This window comes from Ranitomeya variabilis, chromosome 1 (assembly GCF_051348905.1).
Source record: "Ranitomeya variabilis isolate aRanVar5 chromosome 1, aRanVar5.hap1, whole genome shotgun sequence".
In the NCBI taxonomy this organism is placed as follows: Eukaryota; Metazoa; Chordata; class Amphibia; order Anura; family Dendrobatidae; genus Ranitomeya; species Ranitomeya variabilis.
This window is the reverse complement of record NC_135232.1, coordinates 166,137,267-166,157,600: the sequence shown is the minus strand read 5'-3', so window position 1 is coordinate 166,157,600 and position 20,334 is coordinate 166,137,267. Positions and strand designations below refer to the sequence as shown.

At 44.6% G+C, this 20,334-nt stretch overlaps 1 protein-coding gene across 2 annotated transcripts in view; it reads right to left on the bottom strand.

Moving 5' to 3' along the window:
* The window catches only part of YTHDC2 (YTH N6-methyladenosine RNA binding protein C2), a 198,705-nt gene that overhangs the window by 56,304 nt on the left and 122,067 nt on the right, over positions 1-20,334 (bottom strand). For both annotated transcript variants that reach the window (XM_077290493.1, XM_077290503.1), the window contains exons 19-20: positions 18,305-18,410; positions 9,481-9,600 (exon numbers count right to left, since the gene is read on the bottom strand). In XM_077290493.1, coding sequence (XP_077146608.1) covers positions 9,481-9,600; positions 18,305-18,410 — 226 coding nt within the window. The remainder of the gene's footprint in view (positions 1-9,480; positions 9,601-18,304; positions 18,411-20,334) is intronic.

Sequence of the window (20,334 nt, the reverse complement as noted above, 5' to 3'; positions counted from 1 at the left end):
GTGTACGAGGTGTACAGAGCGGAGCCGTGTGTGCAAGGTGTATGGAGCGGAGCTGGGTGTGCACGGAGCGGAGCCGTGTGTACGAGGTGTACAGAGCGAAGCCGTGTGTGCAAGGTGTATGGAGCGGAGCCGTGTGTGCAAGGTGTATGGAGCGGAGCTGGGTGTGTACGAGGTGTGCGGAGGGAAGCCGTGTGTGCAAGGTGTATGGAGCGGAGCTGGGTGTGTACGAGGTGTACGGAGCGGAGCCGTGTGTGCAAGGTGTACGGAGCTCAGCCGCGTGTGTAGGAGTAACTAGGTGTGGCCATTATACTGTACGCAATATGTGCGCGTGTGTTTGTGCGTGCATGCGTAGCGCTGCGGGTGAATGTGCAGAGAGGTAAATGGTTTTGCATGAGTGTGTACGGGGAGGAGAGGCGAGGGCAATGATGGGGCTGACGGGGAGAGTGCAATAATTGGGATGAGGAAGAGGAGGAAATGATGGATGTGGTGGAATGGGCAATGATGGAGGTGGAATAGGCAATGATGGGGGGAGGAAATGATGGAGGTGGTGGAATGGGCAATGATGGAGGTGGAAATTGGAATGGTCGATGGTGGTGGGGGGAGAATGCAATGATGGTGGGAGGAGGAAATCATGGAGGTCAATAATGAGGGGGGGAAGAAATTATGGACGTGGTAGAATGGACAAGGATGGTGGTGGTGGAAACCACACTGATGATTGAGGTGGTGGAATGGGAAATTATGGGGTGGTGGGGGAGAAAGCAATGATAGTGGTGGTGGAGAAGGCGAAGATGGAGGTGGTGAAGAGAGCAATGATGGGGTGGGGTAGAGGAAAATAATAGGCATATATGAGGAAACAGTACAGGAGAATGGGGGGCATGTATGGGCAATGGGGGGCATGTATGAGGAAACAGTACGGGGGGATGGGTGCAGACAGTATGGGGAGCGAATGGGGGAATGTATGCGGGCACAGTATGAGTAGCGATGTGAAAAATGCATGTTTACAGAGTACGGGGAGTAAGGGTGATGGGATGTGTGCAGACACAATGGGGAGTCAGGTGAGCAGGCAGTATAGAAAGTGAGGGGGTAAATATATGAGGAGACAGTATGGTGAACAGGAGGGATGTGAGAGGAGACAGTATGAGGAGGGAGGGGAATAGTGTGAGGAGACAGTATGGGGGGAGAAAAGTGATTGGGCATAGAATAGAAACTGAGTAGTGGGGGCGTAGCATGGAGGGACAGTGTAAGGGCACAGCCAGGAGGGGACAGTATACCAAGGAGGGGGAGTGTGATGAGAGAGTACAGCATAAATACTGGGCCCTATAGGGGGACACAGTGTGAGAGGACAGTGTGAAGAGCATGTACCATAAGAGGGACAGTGTGGGGGTCATATTTTGTGCAGACAATATAGTGAGGGGCAATTTTTTATTCAGGAGCATTATAATGACACTTGTATCTTTAAGGGCGTCATGTGGAGATTTTCTGCAAAAGAGCAGAGAAGATGGAAGTCTGCAGAGACGGCTGTGGATGAGAAAACTCATCATGGGATCTGGACAAGATGAAGAAAAGAAGGAGAACGGCTCCAAAGACGACGTCATCTATAAGGTACCTGGATGTAAATGTTATTTGTGATACTGACTAATTCTCATGTTTTTTTTTATTTATATTAGGAGCATTAAAGGGGATGTCCAGGTTTGTAATGAGTCTGCAGTCATTCTTTGTGACTGCAGAGTGAGCACTGCACGCTGTCAGGATTCTCTGGTGCTGGTGATTTACATACATGCGGTCACGTGCTGACTAGACATGTGTGGCCTCACTCTATGAAAATGAACTGAGTGAGGCCGGGCACGTCTGGTCGGAATGTGTGGTCAGAAGTATACAAATCACATACTTGTGCTGACATGACCGTCCACCGGCAAAGGAGAATCCTAAAAGTGTGCAGTGCATGCGTTGTGAGAATTCAGAAGCTGCGATGTCAGGATTCAGCTCTGCAGGTTCCAGTAGTCGTCACATGGACACTTCACTCATATGTGATTTTCATACTTATGGTCCTGTGACAACGAGCTTCTCTTCTGCTTCTCTCAGTTTTTCACTGAATATTGAGAACATTAAGGAGAGCGGCTCGTGGGTACATGACTAAGTGTGCAAATCGCATATGTCCTGGGGGGGGGCGCCAAAATGAATTCTTGCCCCGGGTGACAGAAACCCTAGATACGCCTCTGGGCAGACAGCTGAGGACTGATATTAATAGCCTAGGAAGGGGCCATGGATATTGGCACCCTCCCAGACTAAAAACATCAGATCTCAGCCACCCCAGTAAAGGCGCCTCTATAAGAAGCACCAAATCTTGGAGAAGCGTCTATAAGATGCCCCCATTACTAACCCCATAGTGATATTATGAAAACACACACAGAATAAAGTCCTATATTTGAAATAATGACACCGACTCCTTTGTCACAGTGCAATTACCTCCTGTCAGTGTATCGCCGGCGGCCGGGTAGAGCAGTCACATCTCCCGATGTGACTGTTCTACAGATGAGATTGCCATGGGACACTCTGGATTACTTGGAATACGGAGGACAGGTGAGTATATGGTGGTTTATTATTTTTGATTTTTTTTCTAGGAGACATGGGCATCGGGGATTTGGTGTTAGGCGAGTATAATGTGTTTTTTATTTATATTTGAATATGCATGTAATTACCGTTTATACTCGAGTATAAGCCGACCCGAGTATAAGCCGACCCCCCTAATTTTGCCACAAAAAAACAGGGAAAACTTAATGACTCGAGTATAAGCCTAGGGTGGAAAATGCAGCAGCTACCGGTAAATGTCAAAAATAAAAATTAGGTACCAATAAAAGTAAAATTAATTGAGATATCAGTAGGTTAAGTGTTTTTGAATATCCATATTGAATCAGGAGCCCCATATAATGCTCCATACAGTTCAAGATGGGCCCCATAAGATGCTCCATATTAACCCCTTCATGACCCAGCCTATTTTGGCCTTAATGACCTTGCCGTTTTTTGAAATTCTGACCAGTGTCCCTTTATGAGGTAATAACTCAGGAACGCTTCAACGGATCCTAGCGATTCTGAGATTGTTTTTTCGTGACATATTGGGCTTCATGTTAGTGGTAAATTTAGGTCGATAATTTCTGAGTTTATTTGTGAAAAAAATGGAAATTTGGCAAAAAATTTGAAAATTTCGCAATTTTCACATTTTGAATTTTTATTCTGTTAAACCAGAGAGTTATGTGACACAAAATAGTTAATAAATAACGTTTCCCACATGTCTACTTTACATCAGCACAATTTTGGAAACAATTTTTTTTTTTTGCTAGGAAGTTATAAGGGTTAAAATTTGACCAGTGATTTCTCATTTTTACAACAAAATTTACAAAACCATTTTTTTTAGGGACCACCTCACATTTGAAGTCATTTTGAGGGTTCTATATGGCTGAAAATACCCAAAAGTGACACCATTCTAAAAACTGCACCCCTCAAGGTGCTCAAAACCACATTCAAGAAGATTATTAACCCTTCAGGTGTTTCACAGCAGCAGAAGCAACATGGAAGTAAAAAATGAACATTTAACTTTTTAGTCACAAAAATGATCTTTTAGCAACAATTTTTTTATTTTCCCAGCGGTATAAGGAGAAACTGGACCACGGACGTTGTTGTCCAATTTGTCCTGAGTACGCTGATACCTCATATGTGGGGGTAAACCACTGTTTGGGAGAACGGCAGGGCTCGGAAGGGAAGGAGCGCCATTTGACTTTTTGAATGAAAAATTGGCTCCAATCTTTAGCGGACACCATGTCACGTTTGGAGAGCCCCCGTGTGCCTAAACATTGGAGCTCCCCCACAAGTGACCCCATTTTGGAAACTAGACCCCCCAAGGAACTTATCTAGAAGCATAGTGAGCACTTTAAACCCCCAGGTGCTTCACAAATTGATCCGTAAAAATGAAAAAGTACTTTTTTTTCACAAAAAAATTATTTTAGCCTCAATTTTTTCATTTTCACATGGGCAACAGGATAAAATGGATCCTAAATTTTGTTGGGCAATTTCTCCTGAGTACACCAATACCTCACATGTGGGGGTAAACCACTGTTTGGGCACATGGTAAGGCTCGGAAGGGAAGGAGCGCCATTTGACTTTTTCAATGAAAAATTATCTCCATCGTTAGCGGACACCATGTCGCGTTTGGAGAGCCCCTGTGTGCCTAAACATTGAAGCTCCTCCACAAGTGACCCCATTTTGGAAACTAGACCCCCCAAGGAACTCATCTAGAGGCATAGTGAGCACTTTAAACCCCCAGGTGCTTCACAAATTGATCCGCAAATATGAAAAAGTACTTTTTTTTCACACAAAATTTCTTTTAGCCTCAATTCTTTCATTTTCACATGGGCAACAGGATAAAATGGATCCTAAAATTTGTTGGGCAATTTCTCCTGAGTATGCCGATACCTCATATGTGGGGGTAAACCACTGTTTGGGTGCACGGCAAGGCTCGGAAGGGGAGGCGTGCCATTTGACTTTTTGAATGGAAAATTAGCTCCAATCGTTAGCGGACACCATGTCGCGTTTGGAGAGCCCCTGTGTGCCTAAACATTGGAGCTCCCCTACAAGTGACCACATTTTGGAAACTAGACCCCCCAAGGAACTTATCTAGATGCATAGTGAGCACTTATAACCCCCAGGTGCTTCACAGAAGTTTATAACGCAGAGCCGTGAAAATAAAAAAATAATTTTTCTTTCCTCAAAAATGATTTTTAGCCCAGAATTTTTTATTTTCCCAAGGGTAATAGGAGAAATTGGATCCCAAATGTTGTTGTCCAGTTTGTCCTGAGTACGATGATACCCCATATGTGGGGGTAAACCACTGTTTGGGCGCACGGCAGGGCTCGGAAGGGAAGGCACGCCATTTGGCTTTTTGAATGGAAAATTAGCTCCAATCATTAGCGGACACCATGTCGCGTTTGGAGAGCCCCTGTGTGCCTAAACATTGGAGCTCCCGCACAAGTGACCCCATTTTGGAAACTAGACCTCCCAAGGAACTAATCTAGATGTGTGGTGAGCACTTTGAACCCCCAAGTGCTTCACAGAAGTTTATAACGCAGAGCCGTGAAAATAAAAAATGTGTTTCCTTTCCTCAAAAATATTTTTTTAGCCCAGAATTTTTTTATTTTTGCAAGAGTAACAGGAGAAATTGGACCCCAAAAGTTGTTGTCCAGTTTCTCCTGAGTACGCTGATACCCCATATGTGGGGTTAAACCACTGTTTTGGCACACGTCGGGGTTCGGAAGGGAAGTAGTGACGTTTTGAAATGCAGACTTTGATGGAATGCTCTGCGGGCATCAGGTTGCGTTTGCAGAGCCCCTGATGTGCCTAAACAGTAGGAACTCCCCACAAGTGACTCCATTTTGGAAACTAGACCCCCAAGGGAACTTATCTAGATGTGTGGTGAGCACTTTGAACCCCCAAGTGCTTCACAGAAGTTTATAACGCAGAGCCGTGAAAATAATAAATGTGTTTCCTTTCCTCAAAAATATTTTTTTAGCCCAGAATTTTTTATTTTTGCAAGAGTAACAGGAGAAATTGGACCCCAACAGTTGTTGTCCAGTTTCTCCTGAGTACGCTGGTACCCCAAATGTGGGGGTAAACCACTGTTTGGGCGCACGTCGGGGCTTGGAAGGGCGGGAGCACCATTTGACTTTTTGAACGCAAGATTGGCTGGAATCAATGGTGGCGCCATGTTGCGTTTGGAGACCCCTGATGTGCCTAAACAGTGGAAACCCCTCAATTCTAACTTCAACACTAACCCCAACACACCCCTAATCCTAACTGTAGCCATAACCCTAATCACAACCCTAACCCCAACACACCCCTAACCACAACCCTAACCGCAACACACCCGTAACCCTAATTCCAACCCTAATCCTAACCCTAATCCCAACCGTAACCCTAATCCCAACCCTAACCACAACTGTAACCCCAACACACTCCTAACCCTATCCGTAACCCTAACCACAAGCCTAATCTTAACCCTATTTCAAACCCTAGCCCTAATTCCAACCCTAACTCTAATTCCAACCCTAACCCTAAGGCTATGTGCCCACGTTGCGGATTCGTGTGAGATTTTTCCGCACGATTTTTGAAAAATCTGCAGGTAAAAGGCACTGCGTTTTACCTGCGGATTTACAGCAGATTTCCAGTGTTTTTTTGTGCGGATTTCACCTGCGGATTCCTATTGAGGAACAGGTGTAAAACGCTGCGGAATCCGCACAAAGAATTGACATGCTGCGGAAAATACAACGCAGCGTTTCTGCACGGAATTTTCCGCACCATGGGCACAGCGGATTTGGTTTTCCTTAGGTGTACATGGTACTGTAAACCTGATGGAAAACTGCTTCGAATTCGCAGCGGCCAATCCGCTGCGGATCCGCGGCCAATCCGCTACCGATCCGCTGCGGATCCGCGGCCAATCCGCTGCGGATCCGCGGCCAATCCGCTGCCAATCCGCTGCGGATCCGCGGCCAATCCGCTACCGATCCGCGGCCAATCCGCTGCGGATACGCTGCCAATCCGCTGCGAATCCGCGGCCAATCCGCTGCCAATCCGCTGCGGATCCGCTGCCGATCCGCTGCGGATCCGCTGCCGATCCGTGGCCGATCCGCTGCGGATCCGCGGCCGATCCGCTACCGATCCGCGGCCAATCCGCTGCGGATACGCTGCCAATCCGCTGCGGATCCGCGGCCAATCCGCTGCGGATCCGCTGCGGATCCGCTGCCGATCCGTTGCGGATCCGCGGCCGATCCGCTGCGGATCCGCGGCCGATCCGCTGCGGATCCGCGGCCGATCCGCTCTGTGTGCACATGCCATAACCCTACCCCTAACCCTACCCGTAACCCTAACCCTACCCCTAACCCTACCCCTAGTTCTAACCCTAGTTCTAACCCTAGTGGAAAAAAAAAAAAAAAAAAATTATTTATTTTATTATTGTCCCTATGGGGGTGATAAAGAGGGGGGGGGTTATTTATTATTTTTTTTATTTTGATCGCTGTGATAGAACCTACCACAGCGATCAAAATGTACTTGTAAGGAATCTGCCGACTGGCAGATTCGGCGGGCGCACTGAGCATGCGCCCGCCATTTTCCAAGATGGCGGCGCCCAGCGAGGAGACGGCCGGACACCGGGAGGATCGGTAAGTATGAAGGGGTGGTGGGGGGGTGGATCGGAGCACAGGGGGGGTGATCGGAGCACAGGGGGGGGGGATCTGAGCAAGGAGGGAGCGGACAGGAGGACGGGGGAGCCGGCAGGCGGACGGAGGGGACCGGACCCCATAACGGAGGACTGGGGGGGCGATCGGTGGGTGTGGGGGGGTCACTTTAGTATTTCCAGCCATGGCCGATGATATTGCAGCATCGGCCATGGCTGGATTGTAATATTTCACCAGTTTTTTAGGTGAAATATTACAAATCGCTCTGATTGGCAGTTTCACTTTCAACAGCCAATCAGAGCGATCGTAGCCACGGGGGGGTGAAGCCACCCCCCCTGGGCTGAAGCACCACTCCCCCTGTCTCTGCAGATCGGGTAAAATGGGAGTTAACCCCTTCACCCGATCTGCAGGGACGCGATCCCTCCATGACGCATACGCTGCGTCACAGGTCGGGAAGGCACAGACTTTCATGACGCAGCGTATGCGTCAAAGGTCGGGAAGGGGTTAAAATATGCCCCATATAATGCTGCACAAAGGTTAATAAGGCCCCATAAGATGCTCCATAAACACATTTGCTCCATACAGTACTGCATAAAGGTTAATAAGGGCCCCATAAGATGCTCCATAGAGACATTTGCCCAATATAATGCTGCACAAATGTTGATTATGGCCCTATAAGATGATCCATAGATATTTGCCCCATATAGTGCGGAACAAACGTTGATTATGGCCCCATAAGATGCTCCATAAAGATATTTGCCCCATATAGTGCTGCACAAACGTTGAATATGGCCCCATAAGATGCTCCATAAAGATATTTGCCCCATATAGTCATGCACAAACGTTGAATATGGCCCCATAAGATGCTCCATAGAGATATTTGCCCCATATAGTGCTGCACAAACGTTGATTATGGCCCCATAAGATGCTCCATAGGGATATTTGACCCATATAGTGCTGCACAAACGTTGAATATGGCCCCTTAAGATGCTCCACAGAGATATTTGCCCCATGTGCTGTTACTACGATTAAAAAAAAAAAAAAAAAAAAAGACATACTCACCTCTCATCGCTCAGGCCCCGACACTTGCAATACTCACCGGTCCTCGTTCCGGCGCCGCTGTGTCTTCCGTGTCCTCTGCACTGACGCTCAGGCACAGAGGGCGAAGACTAACCACGTTATTGCGCCCTCTGATCTGAGCGTCACTGCAGAGGACGCGGAAGACGGAGCGGCGCCCGGAACTCGGACAGGTGTATATTGCGCAGTGCTCCCCCTCTCCGTTATACTCACCTGCTCCTGGCGCGGTCTCTGCATCTCCGGTCGCTGACAGCTTCTTCCAGCGTTGAGCGGTCACCATTACCGCTCATTACAGTAATGAATATGTGGCTCCACCCCTATGGGAGTGGAGTCGTGTCCATGTTCATTACTGTAATGAGCGGTACCATGTGACAGCTCAACGCTGGAAGAAGCCGTCAGCGCCCGGAGATGCAGGGACCTCGCCAGGTGAGTATGTCACAGCCGCCGCTCCCCCTCCCCTGCCGACCCCCCTGGGACAATGACTCAAGTATAAGCCGGGAGGGGCACTTTCAGCCTAAAAAAATGGGCTGAAAATCTCGGCTTATACTTGAGTATATACAGTATTTTACATATATAGTTTTTATTTCCTTTAGAAGTGAGCTACACTTCGAAACGTGTACATTTTTTACATTATCTCCAGGATTTCATGTTTCTTCATCACCTGGCAGTGTGGATACAGACCACAAACTTTCCATTTTTTACATATCTCTCTGGTGAAATCACCAGTGGATCTGCGGCAGCTATACAACCTGGGATCAGGTCAGCATATATTGATACAATTTTTAGTAATTACTATTGGAGAAGAGCCTATTTTGCGCTATTTTTTCTCCTAAGCCGTTTATATCTCTGCACATCATATAGGATACACTGAGACTGCTGTATATACATCACATAGGAGACACTGAGACTGCTGTATATACATCATATACGGGACGTTGAGACTGCTGTATATACATCATAGACGGGATACTGAGACATGGCTGTATACATGAGGGAACAGCAGCTTTATGTCACTGATCTATCACTGGCTGCCATTAGACAGACGGAAGATTATTATTATTATTATTATTATTATTATTATTATTATTATAATGAGATTCTGGCATCAAGGAAAATAGAGTCTATATAAAGGGCACAACATTACAATATACACCTACATCATACTCATACATATTTTACTCACCTTTAGCATCTGCACTGCGTTGCGAACGATTAAAGCTGGTGGTGGCTCGGGAGCTTTCATTAAGAAATCAGCAATCGGACAGTTTACTGGCGCCAGCAATTTTGTATGCAAGCAAAGCTCCTTTGAATAAAAAAAAATGTACATAGTTTGAATGGCCTTCTAATATAGAAAACCTATTCAAAGTATTTGACACAATTTTACAGAATAATCTATAGATTCTACATTAAAAGCAGAGCAGCAATTTATATGACCTATCCTGCATTCAGTTAATGTCTGTGTTGTTACCCAGAGCTGCATTCACAGTTCGCCTTCTCATTGTCATAAATAACCATAAACAAACTTGTTAACAAACATTCCTAACAGACTAGCTAAGGCTTCTTTCACACTTCAGTTTTATGCGTCAGTCACTTCCGACATAATGACGGATCGACGGATCCGTCACAATAGTTGAAAATACGGATGTAACGGATCCGTTTTTTTGACGGATCCGTTACTCGGAGGTTGTATATACTTTTTGGAGCATGCGCAATTGAAAAAAATAGAAAAAACGGATTGGGGCGACGGATCCGCCGAAATGACGGTCGCGACGGATCCGTCGCCCATAGGTGGCCATTCTATGAAATGACGGACGCGACGAATCCGTCGCGATCCGCCATTTCAACGCAGACAAAAAACGTTGCAATGACCGTCAATGTCTAGATGACGTCCGCCAAATTTTGACGGATCCGTCGCATGACGGATGGAACGGACGACCATCCGTCACAATCCGTCGCTAATGCAAGTCTATGGGGAAAAAAACGGATCCGTCGAAAAAAAAAAACGGATCCGTTTTTTGAGGAAAATGGCGGATTTAGACTGACGCCAAACAACTGAAGTGTGAAAGAGGCCTAAGCCTCGATAATGCCGTGCTGAGCTAGCTTCATCATCTACCTATAAGAGTATGATCCCATGAAGAAATTCTGTTGGGTAAAATGCTGCAATGAAACTCACAGCTACTGAAGTTACAGTGTTGATGCAGTCGATGGAGTGTGTGTAAGATCTCTATAATAGTCATACTCAGTATTGTAAACCACAGAGGGAGAACCGGACGAAAAATCTGCTGCGTTTACACCCTACGCCTGGTGTAAGAACTATGGCCCCAATTCATTAAGACTTGTGTTTGTGCAGGAATAAGATGCGCCAAACTCATTAAGAGACGAATGCCACTTCATGGAACTGGAGTAATATTTCTGGAGTATAAAACGGAAGCACTTTTACTGCTGCTCCATCCTACCCCAGCCAATCCCCAGCTCCATCAGCTTCACATTGACGTAAAACTACTAAAAGTCACTAAATTTGTTGCACAACACTTTTGCGACTTTTCAAAGGGATTTATGTTTTCTAGTGTAAATGCTATGATGAATCGGGACCTATATTTCCCAGACTGCAATAAATCACCAAGAAAGCTCAGTGTAAACAAGGAGAAGGATATTCAGCATTGAACCCTGCAGTACTACATATGCTTCTCAGGAATATACTACAAGGGTCAAGATGGGCAAAATAGTCCAGTCAAAATACGAAAAAAAAAATACTTTACCCTGAACAAATTCCAAGAAAGCGTTTTATTGGTTTTTTTGGTAGTATTACATGTAGGGAAAAACATACTAAAAGTTTACCAAGATAGGGTTACCACAAAGGGTCCAAATGTGACGTCAAAGAATATGGCCGCCAAAGCTGTAAAATGTTAAATGCGACTCGCCTTTCAGTGTCTATCATATTTCTTTTACAATTACTACTATTATTATATTTATTATTTAACGATTTATTTATCTTCTTTTACAGAGCTGAGAATGATGGAAAGTCAAGAAACTTGCCCCTTATGCAGCCATGAAGTAGAAGATGACAGAGAAAGAGTGGTGATTGGTGCGAAAGGAGCTGAAGGGATCAATATAGCCAGTAATGAGAGGGGCGTTAGCACTGTGGTAGCTTCTGGAGCAGTGGTGCACAAGAGATGTTGTATGAACATAAACAAAAAGCAAATAGACTTGCATAAGAAAGCTACTTCCGTTCCTCGTTCACCTGCCAAGAGAGGTACACGGGTGTCTACTGGATCCTATGATAGCACGACGCAGTGTTTGTTCTGTGGACATGACGTGGTGAAGACAAGATCTAGTAGTGATTTCGATGACTATAGCTTTGTTAAAACGGATGGATTTGTAAGGTCCATCATGCCACATTGCAAACAGCGTAATGATGACTGGGCAATCACCATTCAAGGGAGAATCGCGTACTTTGGGAAGGACTTACATGCTGCAGACTGTATCATCGTTCACGTGACATTAACTTTCGGACAAATTACGGAATTCCTATGCGTCATGGTGGTGGATCTACTACAAAGAAACCGCGGAAGGCAGGGAGGCCGATGAACATGGACCAAGAGCAAGCGTTCTTGAGAATGTGTGCATTTCTCGAGGACAACGATGAAGAGCCACTGACTGTCACAGATCTTGCAAAGAAAATTAAGGAGTATCTTGTAGAAGGAGACAGTGCTGCCTATAGTAATAAATGGCTGAGGAATAGGCTGGAGGAGAGGTATGGCGATTCGCTATTCATAGCAGAGTGTGAAGGGTTGCCTAACATTGTAACGTTCCGTGAAAAGACCAGAATAATCCTGAGGGACTATTTCCGTAGTCAGGAAACGGATGAAGAAGCCCAGAAGAGAGCCATCATAGAGACTACAGCTAAACTAATCAAGAGCGATATCAAGTCTAAGATCCCATTTTCAACCGATGAATATCCGAAGACTTCTTCGCTTGAATGTCAGTCTGCCTTAGATTATCTCCCCGAGTTTGCTTTGCTTGCTTGAAACCCTCTTCATTGGAAAGGACATTCACAGGAAGGTCGAAAGCATTGGACAATCAGTTGTTCAGGCTGTATGTCCCAGGGCTGTAGTAGCTCAATTGCAGCTTGGGTTAGCAGTCATGCTCCATCATCATTTCAGGTCTCGATTTCTTGTAGACAGTCTCTCAGTCATGGGATATTGTTCATCAAATTCAGAAGTTCAGCGATTCAAGGAAAACGCTGCCGCTTCTGTTGGCCAAGATGTACTCGATGGTACCATAGACAGACTGGATAAGGCACTGCTGTTCGCTGCGGACAACGTAGATCATAATATTATCACGTTAGATGGGAAGGGGACTTTCCACGGCATTGGGATGGTAGCTACTGTGACTCCAGGAAGGAAGGTCAGTCGCACTGTTCTCAGACGGAAGACTGCGGACTTGGAGATAGTTGAACAAAGCAGAGTTGATGTAAGGGAATACCGTTTCGCAAAACACACTCGCCGAAACATAAAATTCAAGCCCTTGCCATTTCTCGACGCCATTGACCATCGTGTTGATATATTGTGGGAGATGTCTTTACGATTCAAACAGCCTGCACCGAGCTGGAATGGAATGATGCACATGCTACATAAAGACTGTGATCATCCGGGGTCGTCTTCGAAAATCTTCCTGCCCATCACTGACATGTATTCCGGAGACAAGTGATGCATCTTCTCTACTCTTGAGTATCTGTGCAACATTGCGGATAAACACCGATCCGCTGCAGTTGTTACATTCGATCAGCCACTCTACTGGAAAGCATCAGAAATCAAACACGAGGTGCCTGAAGACAGCCCGGTTCGAGATGTTTTCCTGATGCTCGGGAGCTTCCACACATTGATGAATCTTATGGGTGCCATAGGAACGTTGATGGATGGGAGTGGAATCAAAGAGATCTTGGGAACAATTTATGGTGACAATGCTGTGCAACACATCATGACTGGAAAGGCAGTTCAGCGTGCAGTTCGTGGCCATCTCCTCCTTGATCAGTGTCTTACTCAGCAAGTTGCAGACAAAGTACTTTGCGACCATCCCGGTTTTGAAGACCTGTTGCAAGAACTTGAGCAGTTGTATGCTCGGACACTGACAGGGAAGAGTGACTTGAATTCGGTCATCACTTCTACCTGCCTTAATGAAATTGTCCACCTCTTGTCCACCAAAAGAAACGGATTATCCGCTCACACTCACACCAGTAAACTATGGCTGAATTACCAACAGATGGTTGGAATTGCAAGGGAGCTTATCAGGGCCGATCGTACAGGATCCTGGCTGATGCACCTTCATGCTGTAGCTGAATGTTTGCCTATTCTTGCAGCTGCTGGGCATGGGAACTATGTGAAGGCCGCCTACCACCTCCAGTCTATGACCACTCTGGAAGATGATATGCCATCAGTCTTCCATAGATTTATGAATGGCTTGCATGTTGTAAGGCGGACTGATCAGTACTGGGCAGGCCTGGGTTGCGACCTAGTCATCGAGCAACCTCTGATACGCTCCCTAAAAACTGCAGGACTCACCAGAAGAAGTGGAATGTCCAAACATCAGAAGGCTTTGTGGACTCTGTCTGTGCCAGTGTCCTCTTCCAACAGTGATGCAATGCAGGGTTTCACTCACCAGAGCTTTGTCACCAGTGAACAACACAAGGAGGCAAAAACGTCAAGGACGAGAAGAGATTGTGAAGACCTGGAGAAAATTGCAGATAAACTCAAGACCTTTTCACCTTTCTCTGATGAAGTGTCTCTTCGCAACATTATCACCGGTGTCAATGCAAATAAGGATGTGAATGTCCATAACCTGTTCACCATTGGCAGAGAAATAGTGGCAACAATGGAGGGTCAATCACTGTTTTCAGTTAAAGGTACCTTCACACTAAGCGACTTTACAACGATACCGCTAGCGATCCGTGACGATGCAGCGTCCTGGCTAGCGATATCGTTGTGTTTGACAGGCAGCAGCGATCAGGATCCCGCTGTGAGATCGCTGGTCGTTGCTGAAAGTCCAGAACTTTATTTCGTCGCTGGATCTCCCGCTGACATCGCTGAATCGGTGTGTGTGACACCGATCCAGCGATGTCTTCACTGGTAACCAGGGTAAACATCGGGTTACTAAGCGCAGGGCCGCACTTAGTAACCCGATGTTTACCCTGGTTACCATTGTAAATGTAAAAAAAAAAAACACATACTCACATTCCGGTGCCCGGCGTCCGCTTCCCTGCACTCCTCCTGCATCCTGTGTAAGTGCCGGCCGTAAAGCAGAGCGGTGATGTCACCGCTCTGCTCTGTGGGAGATGCCGGAGATGTTCGGCGCTGACACAGGATGCAGGAGGAGTGCAGGGAAGCGGACGCCGGGCACCGGAATGTGAATATGTGTTTTTTTTTTTCAATTACGCTGGTAACCAGGGTAAACATCGGGTTACTAAGCGCGGCCCTGCGCTTAGTAACCCGATATTTACCCTAGTTACCAGGGGACTTCGGCATCGTTGGTCGCTGGAGCGCCGTCTGTGTGACAGCTCTCCAGCGACCACACAGCGACTAAACAGCGACGCTGCAGCGATCGGCATCGTTGTCTGTATCGCTGCAGCGTCGCTTAGTGTGAAGGTACCTTAAGTACAAGCGGTCAATGAAAGCCAAGACCCTGGCATCCAGTGAGGTTATTGACATTGCTAAGGACAAAACAATAGACCCCGCTCTTTTGTTCCAAAGGTTTCTTGTGGTGTCTCAAACTGCTGATCTTTCCGTTGATGAGGTGATGGCCTATGAACTTTCACCACACCCACCATCCCTCTTTGAGGCAAAACATCTCTTACGCAAATCAAACAAAGCACAACTGATAACTGCTATAAAAGAACAGAGTTCAGATGACGCAGTACTCAAGGATGTACCAGAAGTGGAACATTATGTTCTTGACGGAGGTTCTCTTCTCCATCGACTGAAGTGGTCAGAAGGAAAGACATATTGTTCAATCGCTGAAGACTATGCATCTTTCACACTAAAGCACTATGGTAAGGCTACGATAGTATTTGATGGTTACATTGGAGGACCAAACACATTACCCATCAGTGACGACGCAAAAAACGAAAAAGTAACAAAGTGAACATTGCTGAAGGAACGAAATTTGTCGGGAAAAAGGAGGACTTCCTTTCGAATGTGGAGAACAAACAGTCTCTTATCAATCTCGTTTCATAGCGCATGAATGACAGAGGTTGCCACGTAATACAATCAGAGGGGGATGCAGATGTGGAGATTGTTAAGGCAGCAGTGTCAATGTCATCCAACAAAAGTACTAGTCTCATTGGCGAAGATTCAGATCTTCTGGTGTTGTTACTTCATCACGCGTCAACCAGCGATGGCAACAAGCTATATTTCTACTCGGATAAAGGGAGTCCTGCAACAGTATACAACATTAAGGTTATGACGAAGTTCCTGGGAAACCATGTCTGCAGCAGTCTTCTGTTCCTTCATGCATTTACGGGTTGCGATACCACTTCCGCGGTTTTTGGAATCAGAAAAAAACTCGGTCTACACAAGGTTTTGAATGGAGACTCGGTCTTAAATAGCTGTGCTAAAATCTTTTCCACACCTAACAAAAATAGAGCTGAGATTGAAGACGCTGGGTGTAAAGCGATGGTGGCATTGTTCGGGGGCAAACCTGGAGACAATCTGTCTGCAATGAGGTATTCTACTCTCTGCAAAAAAGTTGGTTCAGCCAAAATCTTTGTTACACCTGAACGACTGCCACCGACCTCCTCTGCAATGAAGTATCATGCCCTTCGGAGTTACCTCCAAGTGATGCTTTGGATGGACAATGGTGAGGCAATGGACACTACTAAATGGGGATGGGAATTGCAGAACAACAGCCTAGTTCCAGTGATGATGAATACTTCACCCACGCCAGAAACACTTCTGAAAATAATTCACTGCAATTGTTCTCGTGGTTGTAGTAAACAAGAAAAGAGACTATGCATATAGGGCGCACACCCAGAATATAATTAAGTTGAAAAAATACAAAAAACTATTTATTAATGAGGAAGACAGAAAACACCAATAAAAACATATTAAAATACAACCAACACACCAATGGTCCTATACAGAGTATAGAGTTTTCCCTCTTTTTTTTTTTTTTTGAGGGGATTTACACTTATCTCCTCTTGCTGCAATTTAGTAGGCTTATTGAGGCCCCCTTGCTAGCATTAGCCTTTTCAATTATATAGGGGCACTCCTGCACTATATGATACTCTGCGGACGCCCAGAGTTTACCTGCTACCTTGCTCTGTGCACATAAGCCATTGTGCACATAAGTCACCGTTTGTGCATATGTGTTGTGCTATTTATGCTACATCTTTGTATCTTACATTTACGAAAGTATATCAAGGAAAAACTACCAATCCAATAGTTAGCAGTAGCAGCAGGGTAGTAGTGTTAAATAAAAAATAACTTTTAATAAATATCTTAAAAGAGGACTCAAGCCCCAAGCAACACCAAAAGCAAAATAACAAAACAATAAACCACACACAGTATCACGTATAAAGCCAGACGCTCCTGTCTAGCGCTGTAGTCCTTATAGCATGGTGACAAGCATTTTCTTATTACACCATAATGGCAATACCCTATCAAAATCTTGCACAATTACTTGTGCCTAACATACTATTTGTGCGCAAAAAACAGCATGTTTTTAATAGTCAAGGGTATAAGCAGGAATGGTCTTACCAAACTTCAGGGACCTTCCTTACAGCGTCATTCCATGCGTCCGATGCATAAAAAACCGGGGGAGGATTTTCCACGGATCCTACTTACAACCCCTTTTCTCTCTGATGCAAACGGACCCTATGGGAAGCCTCCTTGTTAATCGATCTCCCAGAGACAAGTAATTGTGCAAGATTTTGATAGGGTCTCTTTTAAGATATTTATTAAAAGTTATTTTTTATTTAACACTACTACCCTGCTGCTACTGCTACATTTACGAAAGTACCAGCAGTGTGTTGGTGGCGTGACTCACCATATATTATTGTGTCTTTAGCTGTCTCCATATATTTACTCTGTATAGGACCATTGGTGTGTTGGTTGTATTTTAATATGTTTTTATGGGTGTTTTCTGTCTTCCTCATTAATAAATAATTTTTTGTATTTTTTCAACTTAATTGTATTCTGGGTGTGCGCCCTATATGCATAGTCTCTTTTCTTGTTTGTTTGGTATATGCTGCTGCTATGCATTGAGCTGCACCCCTTATTATACTTACCTTATAGGTCGCAATTGGCTCCTCGCCCATTGGTAGTGCTCCCTAGCTCTCCCTCTTCCTTTGCTCGTGGTTATAGTACACTTCGGTGCACTTGCAAAAGACACAGACTTACCTGTTCACGGGTATGTGGACCATCTCAAGAAGGGCACTGTGACAATATGAGTGAGGAAGCAGTGTCTGATGATGAAAATAGTGACTATTGACCTGACACGCTTATTCAGTGATGAAGTAGGTCTTAAAATGCACTGTGTATTACTTCTATAATTTCTAGAAATGTACATATATGTAATGAAGTCATTGATGACGTCATGACCTCGCCTGTCCATGTAGTTAGTATAAACCTTTGTATAAAAATTGTTAGATGAAAATATATAGTATACAAAATGCAAACTCTTCTGTAACCTAAAGCTACAGCTTTGAAATAGGGAAATATTCGTTATTTTTAGTGCAATGGCTGTAATCGTCTTATGACGTCATAGTTAGGACCTTTGTGGTGATAAATTTTTGGAAAACTTTTAATATGTTGTTCCCCACATATAATAGTAATCAAAAAAATCATAAAACGCTTTCTTGGAATTTGTTCCGGGTCAAACCGTATTTTGACTGGACTAAAAAGTAAACCATTGTGTTTATAAAGTTTCAACATATTTAGGCAGATTCATTCTACAAGAAAACTGTAGTGTTTTATTAGGACATGTCTCCATGACTTGTGTACAGTGACTCTTACGTGAAGCGGCATTCGCAGTAGTTCAGGGGTCTGGAACTCCAACATATTCTGAAAGCGAAGTCTGCTGAAAAGGCGGAAACAGACGCCAGGACGGCAGCGACCAGCCCTGAAACACATTGGATCATAAACTGATCAGCATACATAGTAGAAAAGTCATGACTTACAGCCCGGTCAAGTTATAATCTATCCTGCAAGAGGAAGCATCCACCAGATTCTAACCCAATAGATCACACATACAATCCATACCTCCGCAGGCTTGTCTGACATTCACAGCTGCCTTGGGTATAAACGCGTCAATTGATTTCTACACATTCTCAGATGTATGAAAAGAGATTAGCTTCCATGTCTACCAGCAGGGAATAGGGGGAACGTGATCACATAATGGAGATAACACAACGGTCCTTTAGACCAGAGGTGTCAAACTGCATTCCTTGAGGGCCGCCAACAGGTCATGTTTTCAGGATTTCCTTAGCATTCCACAAGGTGCTGGAATCATTCTGTGCAGGTGATTAAATTATCACCTGTGCAATACAAGGAAATCCTGAAAACATGACCTGTTGGCGGCCCTCGAGGAATGCAGTTTGACACCTCTGCTTTATACAACCTATTACATCTCCCACAATTGTCAGCTGGTATCGTGGTGATAGGTAGACCCTGAATTACACACCCAGCTTCTGTAATATAACCATCCATACAATCACTTACAGTAATAGTTGCTAGTATGTACAAAACCCAGAGCAATTTAGCATTTCTGCCAGCTGTAACGTGGACATTGGAACTTTCCATTCTAGTAGACCACGTACATTTTGTATAATCTGTTTCAACGGCATACATTATAGGAGTTGGTCACTTATCAGCCACATTTCTACAATTACCTAAACAGTTGTGTTTTAACCTCAGAAATCATAAAAATCATCACAGCATTTTGCTGCCTTTGTTGCATTTTACAAATGGTGCAGCAACATAAGCAATGGATGGTGACACTGCCACATCAATACCGATAAGGGGGCCGTAAATCACAGACAAGGGTTGAGAAATAAGGGGAGTATGACTGTTTAGGTCAAAACACAACAGTTTAGCGCAAAGTAAAAATCTGACAAAGTTGATAAAACCTTTAATATTTAGAGATCGGCAGGGGTCACATCATTCACCAGCATAAACAGCAGCAGAGCAAGAAGTGGAAAAAATGTGTACATTTGTTAAAAAATAAACACACAAACTAATATATTTCAGTGTGGCCATTTTCTGAAACCCGTAACCTTTTATTTTTAGTTTAATGGAGATGTAGGAGGGCTTGTTTTTATGTCGGGAAAGCTGACCATTATATTTGTACCATTTTGGGATAAATAGGATGTTTTGAAAACCTCCTAGTACATTTATTTCGGCGACACAAAATAAAGCAATTTTGGAGTTTTTAAAATTTCCCTGTTTACAGTGTTTACCGATCGAGTCAATTATTTTTATATTATGATAGATCGGACATATTCTGGACGTGGTTAGACCACGTGTGTTTTTTATTATTAGCAGGGTTGTAGAGTCGGTAAGCCAAAGCTCCAACTCCTCAATTTCCCTGACTATACAGCTCTGCCTCACTACTGAGCATGTACATAAAGTGGAGCACAGATTCATCTCCGCTAAAACCTGATCCTTAGATCAGGGGCAGAACAGACATTTATAGGACATTTTATAACTTTCCTAAATTCTTATGAAAAAAATATTCAGCACATCCTGGATTGTACTACTGTATCCAATTTATACAGTGAGTATGGAAAGTATTCAGACTCCTTTAAATTTTTCACTCTTTCTTTCATTGCACCCATTTGGTAAGTTCAAAAGGTTCATTATTTTCACATTAATGTACACTCTGCACCCCATATTGACTGAAAACATTTTTGCAAATTTAATAAAAAAGAAAAACTGAAATATCACACGGTCATAAGCATTTACACCCTTTGCTCAGACACTCATATTTAAGTCACATGCTGTCCATTTCCTTGTGATCCTCCTTCAGATGGTTCTACTCCTTCATT